Genomic DNA, 19,184 nt, shown 5'->3' on the forward strand with positions numbered 1-19,184 from the left:
TTGTTCTAGCTAGCAGGAGTCTCTGCTGTCTGCAATTGTTCTAGCTAGCAGGATCTGCTGTCTGTGTTTGTTCTGGCTAGCAGGAGTCTCTGCTGTCTGCAGCCCTTGGATCAATTTATGGAACCAAATGAACATCAAATGAGCGGCATGTTAATGGAGAGCTTTCCGCTGCCCAGGACTGACAGGGAACCCGGCAATGCTTTCTGTGCAATAGCTTCTGGTGCTGTGTTCAGAGCAGTTTATTTCTGGGGGGAGGGAAAGGCTGTGAAGGAAGCCAGGCTTTATCAGAGAAGTGCTGAAATCAGTGCATTACTTACAATGAGCTGCTTCAGGCCCACGAAAGACTGTTCCACGGAACTGGCAGTTAACACCTGTCTCCTCGCTGCTGCCTTCTCACCCAGGAAGCGAAGCATCAGGTCCTTAACTGCATCTCCCTAGGAAGAACGAGGGAAAGAGAGGTGGAGACGATGAAACACTCATGGGCTTGGCATAAGAAAGCTGCAATCAGCCAGAAGCTAAGCCATAACTTCTAGAAGATTCCAGTCTTACAACTCTCCTTTGAGAAGTAGTAAAATCACCACCAGACCAGGTTTTTAGCAGAGACCACAACCTGGCTAGGACAGGGGCTTTCATGGATGGGTTCAGGAGAGGGCTCCCAGCAGGTGACATACTGAAGACAGGTCCCTTATAATGACAAGTTCATATCCACGCTCTGTCCTAGCCTCGTACCTAGGGATCTGGGCTTGCTGGAGTTGGAGGATTCATTTTAAGATTATTTCTGCACTGGGGCTACTCTTGTCCCCCAACTTGATTCATCTGGTTACGCCCACCTGGAGACAGGGTTGAGTGCCTTAGGTATTACTTCAAGCATTTTACTTCTTTTAAAAGGGAAGTCACAGAAAACCAGGGGGAGGAAGAAAAGGTTCATGTGAGCTGCACAGGGAAAAAGGGCCTATGATTTGAATGACAGGGAAAACCTAACTCGCATGAGGCATGGGACGTGCTGAGTCCCGCGACAATGTCTTTCACAAGCTCCTCATGCTCCAAGGCTACATAACGGAGGTGACTGATGTACCAAGTCAACAACAAACAGGGACAAGTATTCAGTATGCTCACACCAAGCAGCCCTGACAGTGCTGACTGTGTGCACAGGCTGAGGGGAACCCAGACCTGCCTGCTGGAGATGATGCTTCCTGTCCTGTTGACACTGTCTGCTCTTTAGGCACCTAGAGAGGCAGGCGGGCAGCCTCAGCAGGAGGGTCGTGTGGGCTCTGTGCTGTTTCTGCCCTTGTGTGGTGGGTGAGCCTGGTGCTTGAAGAGGGCCAGGCCACATATCTTCCTAAACTAGGGTAAAATTCAGAAGCAGTCATTTTGTAATTCCTGCTTTTGGAGAATAAGGTACAATACTTCAATTATCAAAGCCGCAAGAGCAGCTGAGAGATCTACAAGGGGTGTTTAAAAGGCTGACATATGTGATCCCATCAACTGTAAAAATGCTACCTGTGCCAGATACAGAGAATTCCTGGGGCTGGCACGCGGGTGGGGGGGCAGAGAGCTGGGCAAAAAGCAAACTCAATTCTGCATGCCAGATGGGGCAGGTGGACAACATCTCCTCCATCCTAGTGATGCTGTCCATTGATGAGAGCACACCATAAATATCTTTTATCCTTAAATTCTTTTCCTTAAAGTTTAGTTATGGCGTGTGCAGGATGGCTCAACAGGTAACAGTGCTTCTCTCACACCAGGCCAGCCTGGTGACCCGAGTGCAGTCCCTGGAATCTACGTAAAGGTGGAGCAGAGAACCAACTCTATGACGTTGTCTCTGACCGTCATATATGCTCTGTGGAACATGTACATACACAATCATACACTGATAATAATGAATAAATAATGTAAAAACTAAAAAGGGATTAGTTACAACAGGAGACTTGGGGTAGAAAGGTATATCTGACTAATCAATGTTTTAGCTGTCACCACACATCTAAGGATGGGCCTGCATCTGCGGTGTCCCTAAACTGAAGGTGAAGAGGGCAAGTGAGATGATGGAGTCGTACACATTACATCCCTTATGCCCACGAGGATAAGGAGAGGAAGCTGCTGCAGTGGGGCTGGGATCCAGGTGGAACTTGAGGTCTCCTCAAACCCCGGAAAGAATGGGGGTCGTGGAGGAAAAGCCATGAGCACACCACACCATTCTCCTGAGGGGCGTGAGTAGTTCTTGAAGGTCAGGGTGCTGGGGACTGAACTTGGGTTCTCTGAAAAAAACAAGTGATCTTGATCACTGAGCCATTTCTCCAGTCCAGCCTCATGGCTCATTCAAGCTTTAAATCTTGTTCTTTTTAGATTTATTTATTTTTATCTGCATGAGTGATTGGTCTGCATGTATGCATGTGCATGCCTGGTCAGAAAGAGGTGTCAGATCCCTTGGAACTGGAGTTATGGATGGCTGTGAGCTGCCACATTAGTGCTGGGAGCTGAACCATCCTCAGAAGGACCATCAAGTGCCCTTAACCACTGAGCATCTCTCCACCCCAGAGTGATTAAATCTTAAGAGCAATCTGGGAGGAAGCACACCGGAGCTATTGAAGAACAAAGGTGAGAACCGTGAAGCTCCCCAGAAGATAGTAACAAAGTATCCCTTGTGCCTTCAAACACAACTGTGTAATAGGATTTCAAGTTAACGACAGCTGGGAGAATACACATGGACTAATAGGCCTACAATAAAAAATTAGGGTTTCGGCTTTCCAAGACACCAGAAGAATATATAATAGCGAGGTCCAGAATAGGGAACAATATTTTCTATAAACATCGCTAAATTCCATCAGAACAGTTAAAGAGCTTTAAAATCAGCCAATAATAGTAAGACAAATATCCAAAGCATAAAAGACAGTTTTTTTTTTAAAAAAACAGATAACTTCACAAATTGGCATCTGAGGGCTGGCAGGATGGCTCAGTGGGTGAAGATGGTGCCAAGCCTGATCACACGGTAGAAGGAGAGCCCCTTTCTACAAGTTGTCCATTGATTTCTACATATGCTTCCTCCCAACAAATAAGTAAATAAATGCAAGGAAAAAAATTAAAAAATGGCCTATATACCAAAATGAGTTTGATAACGGAAGTGACTAGTGAATGCAAATTCAAATTCCAGCGAGATAGCACTACGCAGCCACCAGCACTGTGAAGCAGAACAACGACTTTGACATGTCCCCAACTTCCCAGGACAATCAACGACGCTGAAGAGGACACAAACTGCTACACCGATTTCGGAAGCCAGTTCAGCTATTTATCACACAGCTAAGCACACATTTTCTACAAACAAGCTAAGGAAAACAGTGGCATACACGCACACACAGGCCTCTGCACAAATGCCTTGTTATGTCACTCAGGCTGGCTGTGGACTCAGTCCTCGGCTTCAGCCTCTCGGGCTAGAACCACTTGTACTCAACACACCTTACTTATAACACTGTTATTTTACTAAATAACTCACAGGAGCTTGGGTGTGTGTGACACATACAGAGAGGACACAGACACTGGCGGCATGATGAGTTTTACTTGTCTAAAACCCTGCCTACGGTTTCTAATAATTCAACACAGGACAGATCTGGAACCCACTCACCTGCCGGACACACCGCAGGTGCAGCCATGGGCCGCATGCATTTATGTACTATGGTGGGTACAGCGATAGGGTTTGACAGTTTAGCAATAGCTCTGACTCTAGATTTGAGAACCTTAGACATTTTCTGCTAGGGGAAGTCATGGCAGAAGAGACTTAATAACCATAAATTTCCGCTTTCACCTTCTAGGGACATAACACCTTACCTTTGCCCAACTCACTCTGATATGTGGGCTGCTGTGGTCAAGAGGCTGAGTCCTGGGCCAGGGCACAGGGTAGGGTACACAGACTTTGTTTTCCAGTAGGTATACTATCAAAGGAAGGCTCACGTGGCCCTTCTTCCCTCATCCTGACGGCGGGGGTCTTGATGCCTGGACTCACTTTTGTTGTGGGGAAAGCCACCCCACAGACCTGGTCATATTCAGCTGACTTCTCTATTACAGGGACACAAACTCCTATCCAATCCAGCCACTGTCACTTTTGTTGCCACTGGGGACTGGATTAATGCAGCTCAGGAGAAGTTCCAACTCAAGGGTTCATTCAAGTTTTACCGCTCCTCTACGGATCCTCTGGGTCACACATGGTATTAGCAAAGCAAGCACCTGAAACAGTCCCTTCAATGCAGGGTTCGTCCAACACTCATGCATCGGTAAGGGAATGTCTATGGACCTGGTAGTTTATGAGACCCTCAAAGATCTGCATGTGCCCAAACATGCTATTCTTGACCAGTTGCTAAAATTAAACCGTTTGGTTAGTTTGATTCCCAGCTCTGCTTCATTTTGTGTCTGTGTGAGTGAATGCCCCATGCACAGTGCCTGTAAAGGTCAGAGGAGGGTGTCGGGTCCCTGAACCTGGAGTTACAGGAGGTTGTAAGCTACCTTCCCTGAGTGCTGGGAATCAAACATGAGTCCTCCGTGAGAGCAGAAAGCCCTTCCAACCACAGCCACCTCTCCAGTCTTCTAATTCTACTGTTGAAAGGAATACGGTTAAATATAAAACATTTTATTTTATTTAATGTGGTTTTTTTAATTTAATTTTTTTGAGGCAAGCTCTCAGATAGGCTAATGTCTTGGTTGTTAGGGTTAGTATTGCTGCGATGAAACACCATGACCGAGAGCCACTTGAGGAAAGGAAAAGGGTGTATTTGGCTTATTCTTCCGCATCACTGTCCATCACTGAAGGAAGTCAGGACAGGAGCTCAAACAGAACCTGGAGACAGGAATTGATGCAGAGGCCACGGAAAGGTGCTGCTTACTGATTTATTGCTTATAGCTTCTTCAGGCTGCTTACTTATAGAACCCAGGATCATCAGTCCAGGGATGGCAATATTCATAATCGCTAATTGAGAAAATGTCCCACAGCTCGGTCTCATAGAAGCATTTTCTCAATTAGGGCTCCCTCCTTTTAAATGACTCTAACCTGTGCCAGGCAACATAAAACTAGCCAGCACACCCAGTTTCACCTTGGACTTGGTATTTAGGCTGAGCATGAACTCTTGATCCTCTGCTTCCATTTCTCAAATCCAGGGATATAAGTGTGCTACTATGCCTGACGTCATTCTTCTTTTAAGATACGTAACTGACACAAAAACTATGTATCCAGGGTGTCCAACCTGCTAATTAAATATAGGATATGGTGTACCAAATAACACAAATGAATTAATCACCATCACTACCCATAGCTACAGTGTGAGTGTGACATAAAACCCACTGTCATACATTCTAAGCTAACTGTGCAGCATTCTAACTGGGCCATCATACTACACATTAGACCTCTCTCACATGACTGTACTTCAGACTCAGTTTCCACTAACTTCTACAGTACACTCTGCCATGGTTCATTCCTTTTCTTTTCTAAACAAGAATATATGGTATGGCCGGGCGGTGGTGGCGCACGCCTTTAATCCCAGCAATCGGGAGGCAGAGGCAGGCGGATCTCTGTGAGTTCGAGACCAGCCTGGTCTACAAGAGCTAGTTCCAGGACAGGCTCCAAAGCCACAGAGAAACCCTGTCTCGAAAAACCAAAAAAAAAAAAAAAAAAAAAAAAAGAAAGGAATATATGGTATGCTGGGTGGTGGTAGCGCATGTCTTTAATCCCAGCACTCGAGAAGCAGAGACAGGTGGATCTCTGTGAGTTAAAGGCCAGCGTGGACTACAGAAAGAGTTCCAGGACAACCAGGGCTGCTACACAGAAATCCTGTCTTGAACCCCCACCCAAAAAGTGGCATTTATCTTTCTTTGCTTGAGTTATTTCATTTCATATCTCACCCTTCATGCTGTCACATATTGTCAAAACGACAGCAGTCCCTTCTTTGTAAAGACTCAGTCACCTGCATGCACCCACCACGTTCTCTTTACCTCTGGACCCGGAAATGGATACTCAGGCTGACTGTACTGCCCTTTTGTGCACAAGGCTGTAAAGAGCGCGGGAGTTCAGCTTTCTCTATGCTGCTGACTTCAGCTCTGACTGGATCATATGGTGATTTCAGTTCTAATATCTTGAAGTGCCTCCATGTTGCTTTTCATAATGGCTTACTAATTTGCATTCACTGCAATCATTGCCATAGCCTGTCTGTTAACAGCCATCCCAACAGGAATGAGCTGACAGTCTCTGTGGTTTTATTTGTATTTTCCAGATGATTAGAGGCAACTTCCGGTTCTTCAGCTCAGATATAGATCTGAACACAATTTGTCATCTCTATGATAGATATAGACAGCACAGGGTGACACAGTACCCAGAACCACGGCAAGAGCCCTGAGAACAGCAGTTGGTGCAAACATCATAGGAATCTGTGCAGAGGTTCCGTAAAAACAGAACTATTACATGAGGTGGATATGGTGGCTCAGGACTGTGATCCCAGACTCGGGAGGTTGAGACAAGAGAACTATGAATTTGTTATTAGCCTGAGTTAGGCAGTAAGTTCAAGCACAACCTGGGCTATGTATCAAAACCCTGTCTCTAAAACAAACACCACCACAACAACAACAAGATGTAATTCAGCTAAGTCATTCAAGATTTACCCTAGAAGGAAGTCAAGCACCTGAAGTCAGCACCCCACAGAGATCCCTGTCATCTGTGTGTCCTGTACCCCACAGAGATCCCCCCATCATCCGCGTGTCCAGCACCCCACAGAGACCCCTGTCATCCACATGTCCTGCACTCCACAGAGACCCGTCATCCACGTGTCCTGCAGTACCCAGAGACCCTTGTCACCCACGTGTCCTGCACCCCACAGAGATCTCTAAACATCTATGTGTAGTAGAGATCCCTGTCACTCATGCGCACTGCAGTAGAGACCTGTCATCTACCTGTACTGCCGCACCAGACTCACAACAGTCAAAATGCAGAACCAGTCGAGGTGCCAGCAGCAGATGAGTGGAAAGAAAAGATGGTCTGTAAACACACTGCAGTTCTCTGTGGTCATAAGGCAGAACAAAGTCATGCCATTTGTAGGGAAAAATATCCAAGCAAAGACTGTTAAATGAGATAATGTAGAACATGAAAGACATATTTCGCGGTTTCTGTACAGTGAGGAATCTACATTAAAAAACTGAAGTAAATAACGTGCTATCACACATTTTCTACTGATTTTTGACTGTTTCTAATGGTTGCATGAGGAAATGTTAATCTAATAACCAGAAAACATTTGCATACCTGTTTGTAAACATATATAGATCTCTACACATGTATATGTATAAAATAACTCTAATACAAAGCAGCAGGACAGAGTCCTTGATTCTGTTTTTCTTTCTAAAACAAAAAATTTTCCATGGGAAAAAAAACACTAGAAATGAAAGTAGAAAGGGGACTTTTTTGGGGGAGGGGAGAAGAGGGAGGAGCGAGAGAGGATACTAGAAGGGAAAAGAGAAAGATAAATATCTTATATTCTCTTCTATATGTGTAGCCTAGATCAAAACACCCCCCCCACACCCCCCCCCACACGTCCACCATGACAAGCAGAATGGACTTTGGAGAAAAGAAGCTGGCTGGTGACAGAGAGGACAGGAGACTAAGATGGGAGGCGAATATGAGCAAAAGACGTGCTATCCGAGTATGGAAATGTCACAGTGAACACCTATAATATTGTATGCTTGCTACATGTGATGAAAAGCAAAGAAGACCACCTGTGCTGGCCGGCTAACTTCATGTCAACCTGACAGAGGCTGGAGTCTTCTGAGAGGAGGGAGCCTCAATTGAGAACATGTCTCCAGAACATCAAGCTGTAGTGAACCTGTCGGGCATTTTCTTAATCAGTGACTGATGGGGGAGGGCCCTGTTCATGGAGGACGGTGCCATCCCTGGGGTCTATAGAGCACAAGCCAAGCAAGCCAGTAAGCAGTACCCTCCATGGGCTCTGCATCAGCTCCTGCCTCCAGCTCCTCCCCTGCTTTCTGCCCTCACTGCTTTGAAAGATGAACTATTATATGGAACTCTGAGTGAAATGATCCCTTCTTCCCCCAAGTTGCTTTAGTTATGGTGTCTTACTACAGCAATAGTAAATCTAACTAAGACACCATCAGCAGAGCGCTTGGATGAAGACGTGCAAGTCCTTGTGGGGTGCCACTATCACCAAACACAGCTTCGCAAGCATCACTCTACGGCCTCTCTAACTTAATTGAATTGCCACCAAAGTTGCCTAATAAATAAGTAATAGAAATTTATCCCATAAATAGGAGACTTTTAATTAGATAATGAGATAAGCCACTTGGTAAACGAATTCCAATGTAAGTGTTTTAGAAAGCTGATTTAGAACAAAGGACACCCAAGCCACTGCAGTGTCGGAGGGAGGACAGCGGATGAGCACTGTGTACACTGGCGTTCCCAGAAGAAGCCATGCACACACTAAGGCCATCTGTAAGGCTGATGACCGATTAGAAGGGTTCTCAACTTTCCTAATGCTGCAACCCTCTAACACATTTCCTCAGGTTGTGATGATCCCCAACCATAATATTATTTTGGTTGTTACTTCATAACTGTAATTTTGTTCTGCTATAAATTGTAATATAAACATCTGTGTTATCCGCTGGTCTTAGGTGACCCCTGTGAAAGGGCTGTTCGACCCCAAAGGGGGTCACCACCCACAGGTTGAGAACCAATGGATTAGAATTTATGAATTTCAGAATCCTGGAAAGTTACAGACCCAGCGCCACAGCCATCCCGAGGTCTTTAGTTCCTTCCGTCATCCATTGCCCTATGCTGGGGTCTGACCTAATCTCCAACCATCAGGCAAAACCTCTGAAGGGCACTTTTCTTTTATAAACATTTATTTTTAGTTGTGTGTGTGTTTGTCTGTCTGGGGGTGGGGTGGGGTATGTGCACTTGAGTGCAATGCCTGCCCTGCCAAAGGCTATTGGCTCTTTTGGAGCTGGAGTTATAGGTAGCTGCAAGCGCTGGGAACTGAACTCTAGTCCTCTGGAAAAGCAAACACTACCAACCACTGAGCCATCTCTCCAGCCCTAGAATGCATTCTTTCTTTAATTTCTTCCAAAATTGATCCTGCTTAGGAGGCTAGAGTTGTAACTGCTACCAAGCCTGTGACACACATTTCCAGGAAGATATGAAAAGGGGTAAGATACAGACACAGAAACTTTCTGCACCCTACCTGAATGTTGTCAAACTTGAGGCCAGGCATGGTGAGGTTTTCCTTGTCTATGAACACGGTGCCATACTGCTGGGTCGCCACCTTCATCAGCACCTCTCTGGTCTCCGGGCTGGGGAGCCACGCATCATTTCTCCGGTCCATCTCACTCATGCTCAGGGCTGTGGCGAAGGGGTCGTCACTGCCGGCAAACACAGCCTGGATCTGTGAGAATGGCTTTGGAGACTCAGACTCCAGAGGTGCTGGGGAAACACCTGATTCCGATCTTTCCACCCTTGTAGAGTAAGAGGGGCTGGTGGATGCTGGCGACTTTTCTCCCACAGGGGCAGGGAGTGAAGATAGTCTTTCTGGAACTGGGGAGCCTGCGTTGGGATTACTGACCGAAATGAAAGTAGAAGTTGTGAAGGAGTCAAAGAAGTCAGAGGCCAAGGAATTGGAGCTCATGCCATCTCCAAAAAATGTACTCAGGCTGGGACTGGGCTGGACCATCGGAGGAGGGGTCTTGGCTGATGTCTCACTGGCGCTACTGAAACTGGGAGATTTCACCATCTGGGATTCGAAGCCATCCTGCAGAAACAAGTGCGGCTGGGAGGGAGTGGAGGTGGCCTGGCTGAAGATGGTGCAGACAGGTACCGGCTCGTCTTTGGAGGAGGACAGACTGGATGATGCTTCTGAGATCTGCTCCTCTGGGTGAGCTTGGCCATCCCTGGGCCCCAAGTCCTCCGTACCAGCCTTCTCCAGCGCAGGCATGCCCGGCACATCTTCCCGCACTGAGTCTTCTTTCAGAGATGCTCTGCTATCGGGTGTCATGTCTGAAACGTCTCTGGGTGTATCGTCGCCATCGGTTTCACTGCCATTGCTCAGAGTGTCCGCCCCTTCTCTGTCTGTGGCGCTGGGCAGCCTGCCATCAGTGGCGCCTCCTGGCGGCTCGGCGACATCCTGCAGACAGCCGAGGTCACTCACGTCACCCTCGCTGTTGTTCGGGGAGTCGGAGATGAGCACGCTCTCCATCATGTGCTCGTTCAGCTTATCGACGAAGCGGCGAGAGTCTTCGGACAAGGGCTCCTTCTCGTCGGAACCAGACTCGTCTCCACCAAGATCAATGGTCTCCTCGTGATACAGCAGCTGGCCCTCCTCCCCAGACGCTGCCCCAGGGATAGGTTCAGGCCTCGCCTGGGCTGGAGAAGATGTCTCGCTTGGGCTCTGTTCACCATCTTTAGCTTTTTCCATGTTGCCTGAAAACAGAGGCAGTCACAAATCGCATCATTGTCTATTTCTAGTGTTGGCAAGTAACTTGCTTTTTTTTTTCTGAGAAAGGATCTCATATAACCTGGGTGGACTTGAACTCATAACCTCTGCGGTTCTGAGATGATAGGCTGTGCTACCTAGATCTTGTTGCTCAGTGGAACAAAGGTTTTAATAGTTTCACATCCAAATAATATAAAATTAGAAATTTCTCTTTTTCTAGTTTACTTATTTTGAAGTGATAAAATACACACAAATTCACTGCTCAGCATTTTCAAGTTTGCGCATTCTCGTTGTTGTCTAATCAGCTGCTAGGATTTTGATCATCTTGCAAAACAAAAATTCTATACCCATTAAATCTACCCTGTAAGCGGAGACTGCTCCATATTAATTACAACACTGTTTGGCCAATGTGTCAGGCGTATTTTTAGCTAGCTCTTACAACTTAAATTCACCCATTTCTATTATTTTATATTTTACCTTGAGGCTCGTGGTTTGTTACCTCTTACTTCTTGGGCAGCTCCATGGCATCTGCCTCCTTCGTCAGCTACAAGGCATTTGTTTGACTCTGCCTACTCTTTCTGTATATCTCTGTTAGGATTTCCCGCCTGGCTTTACTCTGCTAAGTCACTGGCCAAAACACCTTTATTCATCAACCAGTAAAGCAACACATATACAGAAGAACATCCCATACCACTACCCAACCCCCAACTCACACATGGACAATCAACATCCTACTCCTGTTGCTTTTAAATTTCCAGGAAGCACATTTAAATAGACTCATAAAGCACTCACCTACTGTAATATATAGTTATCAGTGCCCAAGTGCTGTCTGCCCTGACTGCGGGATCCGCACTCCGGCCCCCTCAGGCCCAACCATGTCTACCTCATAGTGTCCTCCGAGGGCCCTTGCCTACGTACAGGCTGAGAACAATAACACATCTTGACGGTAAAAACATGCTCTTGAGAAGAGACAGAAGTTAACCATTGGCAAGAGACACCGTGAGACTCATTCATGAAGGACTCTCTGCCCTGCCCAGGACCCTCCATCCAGAACTCCAGCATGACTGGCACTTCCCCAGCAGATTCTGTAGGATGTCGTGAGTACCAATTTAATGTCCTTTGTTCACACTTGAACTCCTTCAGTCTTCTCTGGTGGACGTTGTGGGCTCTGACTGGATGAGGTTTGCTGCCTGCTTGTTCTTCTGTCTGCTGCATGCTGTTTGCTCTCTTGCTTGCTAAATGATCACCCATTTGAACTGGGATCATGGCTATCATAGATCATTCTCTACACTGTACCGAACATCCATGCTGCAACACATACGGGCCTTCCTTCCCTTTGACAGGTGACTAACATGTACTGCAGGCATGTGGCAGTTTGTTTATCCATTTACCCATTACCAGATACTTGGGTTCCTTCTAGCCTCTAGGGACCGGGCACACTGCTGCTGTGAACAGGATGTGTGAATGTATGTATCTTTGAGATTCTAATTTCAGTTCTTTGGTATACCCTGTTCTAATGGGCACAGATGGAAGTGCTAGATAAGAAGGTAATCATGTTTTTTGTTCGTGTTTTTGCTTTCTGAGACAGAGTTTCTCTATGTAGCCCTGGCTATCTTTGAACTCACTCGGTAGACCAGGCTGGCCTTAAACTCAGAGATCTGGTAGTTTCTGCCTCCAGAGTGCTGGCATTAAAGACATATGCCACCACCGACTGACAGTAATCACCTTATTATTTTAACAAGGAACTAGTTTTTCCAGTTCAGTAGAAGCCCTTTTTCCATTCCCTGCAACAGTGTACATATACCCCAATTTCACTACATAATGGCTGGCTGATATTTTTGTTTTTACTTAGCTTCCTGCCCCCAGACAGGGTTTCTCTGTGTAACAGTACTACCTGTCCTGAACTTGCTTTGTAGACCAGGGTGGCCTCTAGCTTACAGAGATCTGCCTGCCTCTGGTTCCCCCCTCCCCCAAGTGTGTGCCACCATGCCTGGCTTTACTTAGCTTTTTCTTATGTGTGAAAATTTGTTTTTATAAATCAAGGACTTAGGTAACCTAAGCAGGCCTTAAATTATGGGACAGAAGTTGACCTTAAACTCCTGATCCTCCTGACTCCACATCCCAAAGGCTGGTACAGGTGCTGCACCAACACCCCATCCTATTACTCATTTGTGTGTGTACAGTCAGAAGACAAGTATCTGAAATCAGTGCTCTCTTTCTACCACTATTTCTTTCTCCTTCCTTCCTTTTCTTTTGGAGATGCGGGGGTCCCCCTACTTAGCCCAGGTTGACCTCAAACTTGCAGTCTTCCTGTCTCAATCTACCGAACGCTGGGCTTACAGGCACGTAACACTTTGCCCAGCCAACACGACTCACTCTTCACTGCTCAGGTTAAGCCCCTCTCTAAGGCCCCTCGCGTTTGGCTTACCGCGGTGTTTTAAGTGTGGGGATATGAGACACCGAGGAGAGCAGGAGCAGGAGTTGGGGTAAACAAAACAGTACCATGAGCAATGGTGATGTAACATGGGTTTCTACTATACATGCACATGAACCTCGCTCTGTACACGAGAAACTGAGGCCTGGAGGGCGTGTACCTTGTCTAAAACCACAGTGGGCACAGAATTGGCTAAAGTCAACAGGCAATCCCTGATGGGGCTGCCACACACAGACTGGCGGGTCCCAACCCGGCGCGGAAGAAGGCGGTGACTACACGCGGAAGGTCGAGGGCCCCGGCGACCCCTCCTGACTGCGGCCCACTCCTCACCTGCCACCCGCTCCCGGGGGCGGATCCCACTCGGGTGAAAAGGGTCCGAAGAGAGGACTGGAGACCGGAAGCCGACTCAAGATCCAAGCGCCCCTGAACTTGTGCGCCTGCGCGTGCCGGCAAGTTAAAGCCCGACTTCCGCAAAGGCTCAGTTCGGGAGCTCCCCCTGGAAGCCGGAAGCCAGGCACATTTCCGGTCCATGAGCGGTGGGCGGGACATAAAGCCCCAAACATTTGGAGAGCGAGAAGGGTGGGCCCAGTGATTGAAGGAAATCATCCTCCCTTGCTGTGGGCTCCAACCAAAGATGATTTCCCCGAGGACCTTGTCTTTGCGCTTGCTGGTCTCCACTTCCCCACCTGTGTCTGTGGCAGTGTGTGCTAACGTCCATAAAGATGGGGAGTAGGGATGGTCCAGAGTCAGTTCCGCCTGCTTGAGTGGGTTGACTGAGCACGGTTTCTACAGTCAAGGACTCCGCTTTCTTGATTTCTAGTGTTATCTCAGAAAAAGGTTGTGACAGTTTGAAAACACAGCTCTCATCTCAAAGGGGATTAAGGGCTTATTCTGGAGCCAGTGATGAGTGACAGCTGGGAACATAGATTCAGGTTACCTTGATTAAATTCTGCTGTCTTACATGGTAACAATTGGATGGACTTTTACAGTAAGAATAAGAAGTAAATCTAAATCTATACACTTTTCAAGCATGCTTTGGAAGCATTGGGTAGCTGGGTTACAGCCAAGCGGCGAACCCTCTGCTATAACTGATGACATTTGTAGAATTGCGATTGGTGGAAGACAGTGGCCAGAGATTTCCCCTGAAAGTCACGATGCTGGACACAGAGGTGACCAGTGGATGACTGCTAAGGGAACTAATGGTAGTGTCATATAAACCGCTGTCATGAAGGTCAGTCCGAGATACTGGGAAAAGTCACAAACACAAAAGAAACGTGTGTGGATCCTGAACTCCATAGAGCCAGTCCAGTGGATTCCCTGGGATGCATTCTTATCTTCCAATACTCTCCATGCCAGAACAGGACTTAAGAGACTTCTGTCTGTGGGAGCTCTGGGCAGTATAGATCATGGCACAGTTGTATCGCTGTGCAGGACTGGTCTCTCATGGGAAATGGACACAGCTGCCCTTCACGGCTCCCGTACACCGCTGCCGTCTTGACTCAAAATTGTAGCATCTTTTTGTTTTGTTTTTCGAGACAGGGATTCTCTGTAGCTTTGGAGCCTGTCCTGGAACTAGCTCTTGTAGACCAGGCTGGCCTCGAACTCACAGAGATCCACCTGTTTCTGCCTCCCAAGTGCTGGGATTAAGGTGAGCGTCACCACCACCTGGCAAGCTTGCAGCAGCTTATTTTTAAACGGACGTTTAAGAGTCTGCCGCTGAGGCTGGAGCAAAGGCTGCTGGCAGTGGTCTGATGCTCAGGACCATGTTTAGAGTTAAGCATTGCCAACTATAATGCCCATTTAGCTGCTCTCTTTAGGACGTTGGCCGCGGAAGCTCCAGGGAGCAGGTCGGGAACGCTAGAGCGCCGCCCTAGTGGCCGCCCGTCCCGCAGCATTTGCTCCCGGTCCCGCCCTCCGACCCAGGAGCCCCCGCGGCTCCTAGCCCGCCTGAGGATCCAAATGAGCATGCGCGCGAGAAAAGCGCCTCCACCATTGGTCGCTGGGGAGGAGCGTATTGACGACGCAACGAAGAAAACAGGAAGTGAGCCGTCAGGGAGCCGGCCCGGGGCGTGGAGCCTCTTTTTCTCGGTGGGGAATGAATGAATGGATTCTGGCCGTTCGCCGGTGAGGCCGGACTCGGGCGCTGAGGCGTGAGCGGAAGGGCGAGCCGTGTGTCATGGAGGACGACGCGCCGGTAATCTACGGCCTGGAGTTTCAGGTGGGCCTGGAGGAGACCGGAGGTCGGTGCCGCCTGTGGCTGACCCGCACCTGCGAGCGTGCTCACACTGACGGCGAGGATTCTGGGCTTCCCGGGCAGGGTTTAGGGAGAAGGGACCAGCTTGGAGGGTGGCCGAGTAAGGCCGAGGGCCGGCATGGACCCCAGAGGGCGAGCGCTCGGCCCGCAGGTGTCTTAATCACACCCGCAGGGCGGGCGTCTTGAGCAATTCTGAGCACTGACGTGTGTGCTGGATACTGCTCTATACATGACCGACAAGGAGGGGCTTTGGAGGGGGGGAAAGTGCTGGGTGGGTGTTATTAAACATTTTGCTCACTCAGGTTGGAAACATATTTGCTTTTTTTTTTAAACCCCATCCCATAGCTGTTGAATTCTATTTGTTTACTCCCCCCCCCCCCGACTTCACTCTTATTCGTGATGTGTGCAGTTTAGATTACTGATTGGAGTGAGTAGTGGAATGGAGTTACTGTCTCCCAGTTTATTTCACGGGTGGCCATGATGATTGCTAAGTGAGATAGCCTCAGCAGTTAGGGTTAGCCTCAAGGCCCAAAGTTCGCACGCAAGCTTGACCTGAGACAGCGCGCACACACAAGCTTTCGATGAACGGTGTTCAGATTGCTCTGTACTACTCACACGGAGTAGGAAACAGTAAACGCCGAGGACTGCCTGCCTGCTATATGAGTACAGGAATAGTGGAAGAGAACAGGAGGATGTTGACTTAAAATCTGCACGGAGCGACACACATTAAATCGCAAAGCCAGAGTGCAGCAGTCTTGTGCTAGGGAGGGTTGAAGGGTTATCACTGTTGGAAGGAGTCAGGGGATGCTACTGGGCCTGTGCCGGAGTCAGCCTGCTGCTTCCCGAGGAAGCCTTGTGCTTGGGCGCATTACAGATGTGTGCTTTTCAGAGGTTTTTTTTTTTTGTTTGTTTGTTTTTTTTAGATTCGCTTATTTTTACTTTATGCATATAAGTGCTTTCCATGCATGCATGTATGTGCCTACTTGGAATTGAGTTACAGATGGTCCTGAGCCACCTGAGATGGGTACAGCTCTTAGCTGCTGAACTGTCTTTCCAGCACCTTCTTTACTTTTATTTCTTTGGTTAGTTACGCTAAAAGTTTTCTAGATGTTGGGTAATCCTTGAATTCTGAGATGGGTTTCCCATGCTAGATCCAGCTTACTTAGTGACAGTTCTCCAGAAGTTTCTAGTTTTTGTCGGCATGTGATTTTGGTGGGGATGGCTTCATCTGATCTGGGAGTCCTCACGCTTCAGACTGTGGAACAGTCAAGGTGGCATGTCTTACCTGCCCCTGGCCTCTCATTCTCGTATCTTCATGGTGTAGTTCCTGGTCATAGCTGTTCAGGCTTCTTATTTCTTTACTTTTCTTTCTTTTAAAAATAGATTTATTTAATTTTCTGTGTGTCAGTATTTTGCCTGCACGTCTGCCTATGCAGTATATGTGTACCAGTTATGAGCTGCCCTGTGGGTGCTAGGAATTGAACCTGGGTTCTCTGCAAAGCAGCTAATCTTCTTAATTCCTGGGCCATCTCTCCAGACTTTTCTTTTTTTCATTTTTTGAGATAAGCTTTGGTAGCATTTTTCTGGTGGAATCTCTTCATTATTCATTTGACATTATTCATTTGTTTTAGCTCCCCCATCCCCAGAGTTCCTCTGTGTTGCTCTAGCTCTGGCAGTTCTGTAACTCACTTCTGTGGACCAGACTGGCCTTGAACTTAGAGACCCACCTCCTCTGCCTCCCAAATGCTGCAATTAAAGGCTTGCACCACCACTGCCTGGCTTAACTTGCTTTTCTACTGTCGTGATACACACCATGACCAAAAGCAACTTGGGGAGGACTGGGTTTATTTTATTTTCCAGGTCCATTATGAAGGGAGGGCAGGGCAGGAATTTATGGCAGGGTCATGGTGTTAGAAACCGAAGCAGAGACCATAGAGTAGTCTTACTGCCTTGCTCTCAGGTTCATGATCAGTTACCTGTGCTGCATCTCCCAGGACCACTACCCAAGCGTGGCACTGCCCACACCAATAGTTAGTCAAGAAAATGCCCCACAGACTTGCCTACAAGCCAATATGATGGAGGCATTTTGTCAGTTGAAGTTCCTCTTCCCAGATGACTCTAGCTTGTGACAAACTGACCCAAAACTGACCACGACATCAAATAACTACATCGTGCCTACCGTGTGCCAGGCCCTTTGAGTCACTGGATCACAGCAGAGTTGGGAACAGACAAGTTACAGCTCTTGTGTATTCCATCCATCCATGTCCAGGGCAGGCATGTTTCTGTACACAGAGTTTCAGGGTCCAGGTGATCAGTGCTTTTTGTGGTGCTGGGGTGGAACTTGAGGTCTTCCGCATGGTTGTACAGTGGTCTGCCACTGAGCCATGGCTTGTTTAAAAATTCATCAGGTGGCCGTTTAATATATATATCTTCCTTCTTTCCGTCCCCTGGTCCTTTGGTTGTCTGCTTTCCATCACTTTTACTGGCTTGCTCTCCTGGTGCCTTGATGAGGAGGCTGTTTGTGCAGGGAGTCTGCTAAGTGCAGGAGAATGCTCACCTGGCCCTGCTGTCTGGTTAGAGCCCAGCCTTTCTTCACTGCTTTCCTTTCTAAGTTAGCATTACTCTTTCAAGGCCACTCCTTTTAGGTGCAGTTGGCTGTCTGCTGTGTAGTTAACCATGTATTTCACACTTTAGGAAGCAGCCAGTTGAGATGATGTTTTTCAAGGGAGTGCTGTAAATTCCTAAGTTCCTGGTGACTATTTCCCACCATTGTCTGGACCCTTCAGTCTGCCAGCTCCTGTTATTTGTTTGGGTTACATCATGGAGACCACAGACTATAAGTTTCATTAAAAACATGCCCAAGTCTTTCTGCATGAGAACAGGGGGCACATGAGCTTGTAAAAGGTGTCTGGTGTTCTTACTACAGCGACATGCCACCTGCCTCACTGTAAGAGCTCTAGGACATTCTCCTCTTCTCCAGATATCGACATAGTGGAACCTGTTAGATTATCTTTCTGACCAGACCAAACTGCTAGTGCAGGTCACTTAATTTTGGTTAATGTCCGTAAGTGGTGGCATTTAATCCTCATTTCTGCCTACTGTTGAACCAGACACTGATTTTGCTGCTGTGGTCTGTGCCAGTGTTTCTGATCCTTAGTACTCTTCCAGTTTGTCTCTGGCCTTATAAAGTGTTTGTTTTCTTTTCATTTTTTAAAAATATTTATTTATTTTTATTATGTATACAATATTCTGTCTGTGTGTATGTCTGCAGGCCAGAAGAGGGCACCAGACATCATTACAGATGGTTGTGAGCCACCATGTGGTTGCCGGGAATTGAACTAAGGACCTTTGGAAGAACAGGCAATGCTCTTAACCACTGAGCCATCTCTCCAGCCCAAAGTGTTTGTTTTCTTTCTGCTAATGGCTTACTAGAAGAAACTGACATAGAGCAACAGACCTGGTACCAGATTGGCGAGAATAAAACAACCTTAGGAATTCTGCTTAACAAATAACCTTTCCTAAAAATGGGAAGATCTCGTTTAAACTTTGTGTGAGACTTTTACTTTTATAAACACATTTTAGATTTGTTTTTGAGAATAATTTTCCTTATCTGTTTTTCCAGAAACAAAACAAAACAACAAGAACACATCCGTGTATTGTATGAATTTGAAAAAAATACTTATAGGTCAGTAATGCCATTCTGAATTCTGGCAGCTTGTGTAAACGGATGTTTCTCTGTCCTATCCCATCCTTCAGCAGATTCTAAGTAGTCACTTAGAGGTTTAGTATTAATTACAAACTGCTTTATCTATAGCTCAGGCTTATTATTAAGTAGCTTTTACATTTAAATTAACTAATTTCGATTAATCTATATATTGCCACATGGCCATGGCTTTTATGCTGGCATCTTGTTTCTTGGTCATACCTAAATATAATAAAAGCTATTTACAGCAAGCCGACAGCTAACATTAAATTAAATGGAGAAAAACTCAAAGCCATCCCACTAAAATCAGGAACACGACAAGGATGTCCACTC

General features: G+C 47.0%; 2 protein-coding genes across 2 annotated transcripts in view; one reads left to right on the top strand and one right to left on the bottom strand.

The window, feature by feature from the left end:
- The window catches only part of Trappc12 (trafficking protein particle complex 12), a 70,045-nt gene extending 56,690 nt beyond the window's left edge, over positions 1–13,355 (bottom strand). The window contains exons 1-3 of the mRNA XM_005360650.3: positions 13,225–13,355; positions 9,216–10,447; positions 318–434 (exon numbers count right to left, since the gene is read on the bottom strand). Of these exons, the coding sequence (XP_005360707.1) occupies positions 318–434; positions 9,216–10,442 (1,344 nt within the window). The 5' untranslated portion in view covers positions 10,443–10,447; positions 13,225–13,355. The remainder of the gene's footprint in view (positions 1–317; positions 435–9,215; positions 10,448–13,224) is intronic.
- Positions 13,356–14,908: 1,553 nt separating this feature from the next.
- The window catches only part of Eipr1 (EARP complex and GARP complex interacting protein 1), a 112,450-nt gene continuing 108,174 nt past the window's right edge, over positions 14,909–19,184 (top strand). The window contains exon 1 of the mRNA XM_005360651.2: positions 14,909–15,112. Coding sequence (XP_005360708.1) covers positions 15,071–15,112 — 42 coding nt within the window. The 5' untranslated portion in view covers positions 14,909–15,070. The remainder of the gene's footprint in view (positions 15,113–19,184) is intronic.

This window comes from Microtus ochrogaster, linkage group LG3 (assembly GCF_000317375.1).
Source record: "Microtus ochrogaster isolate Prairie Vole_2 linkage group LG3, MicOch1.0, whole genome shotgun sequence".
Taxonomy (NCBI): domain Eukaryota; kingdom Metazoa; phylum Chordata; class Mammalia; order Rodentia; family Cricetidae; genus Microtus; species Microtus ochrogaster.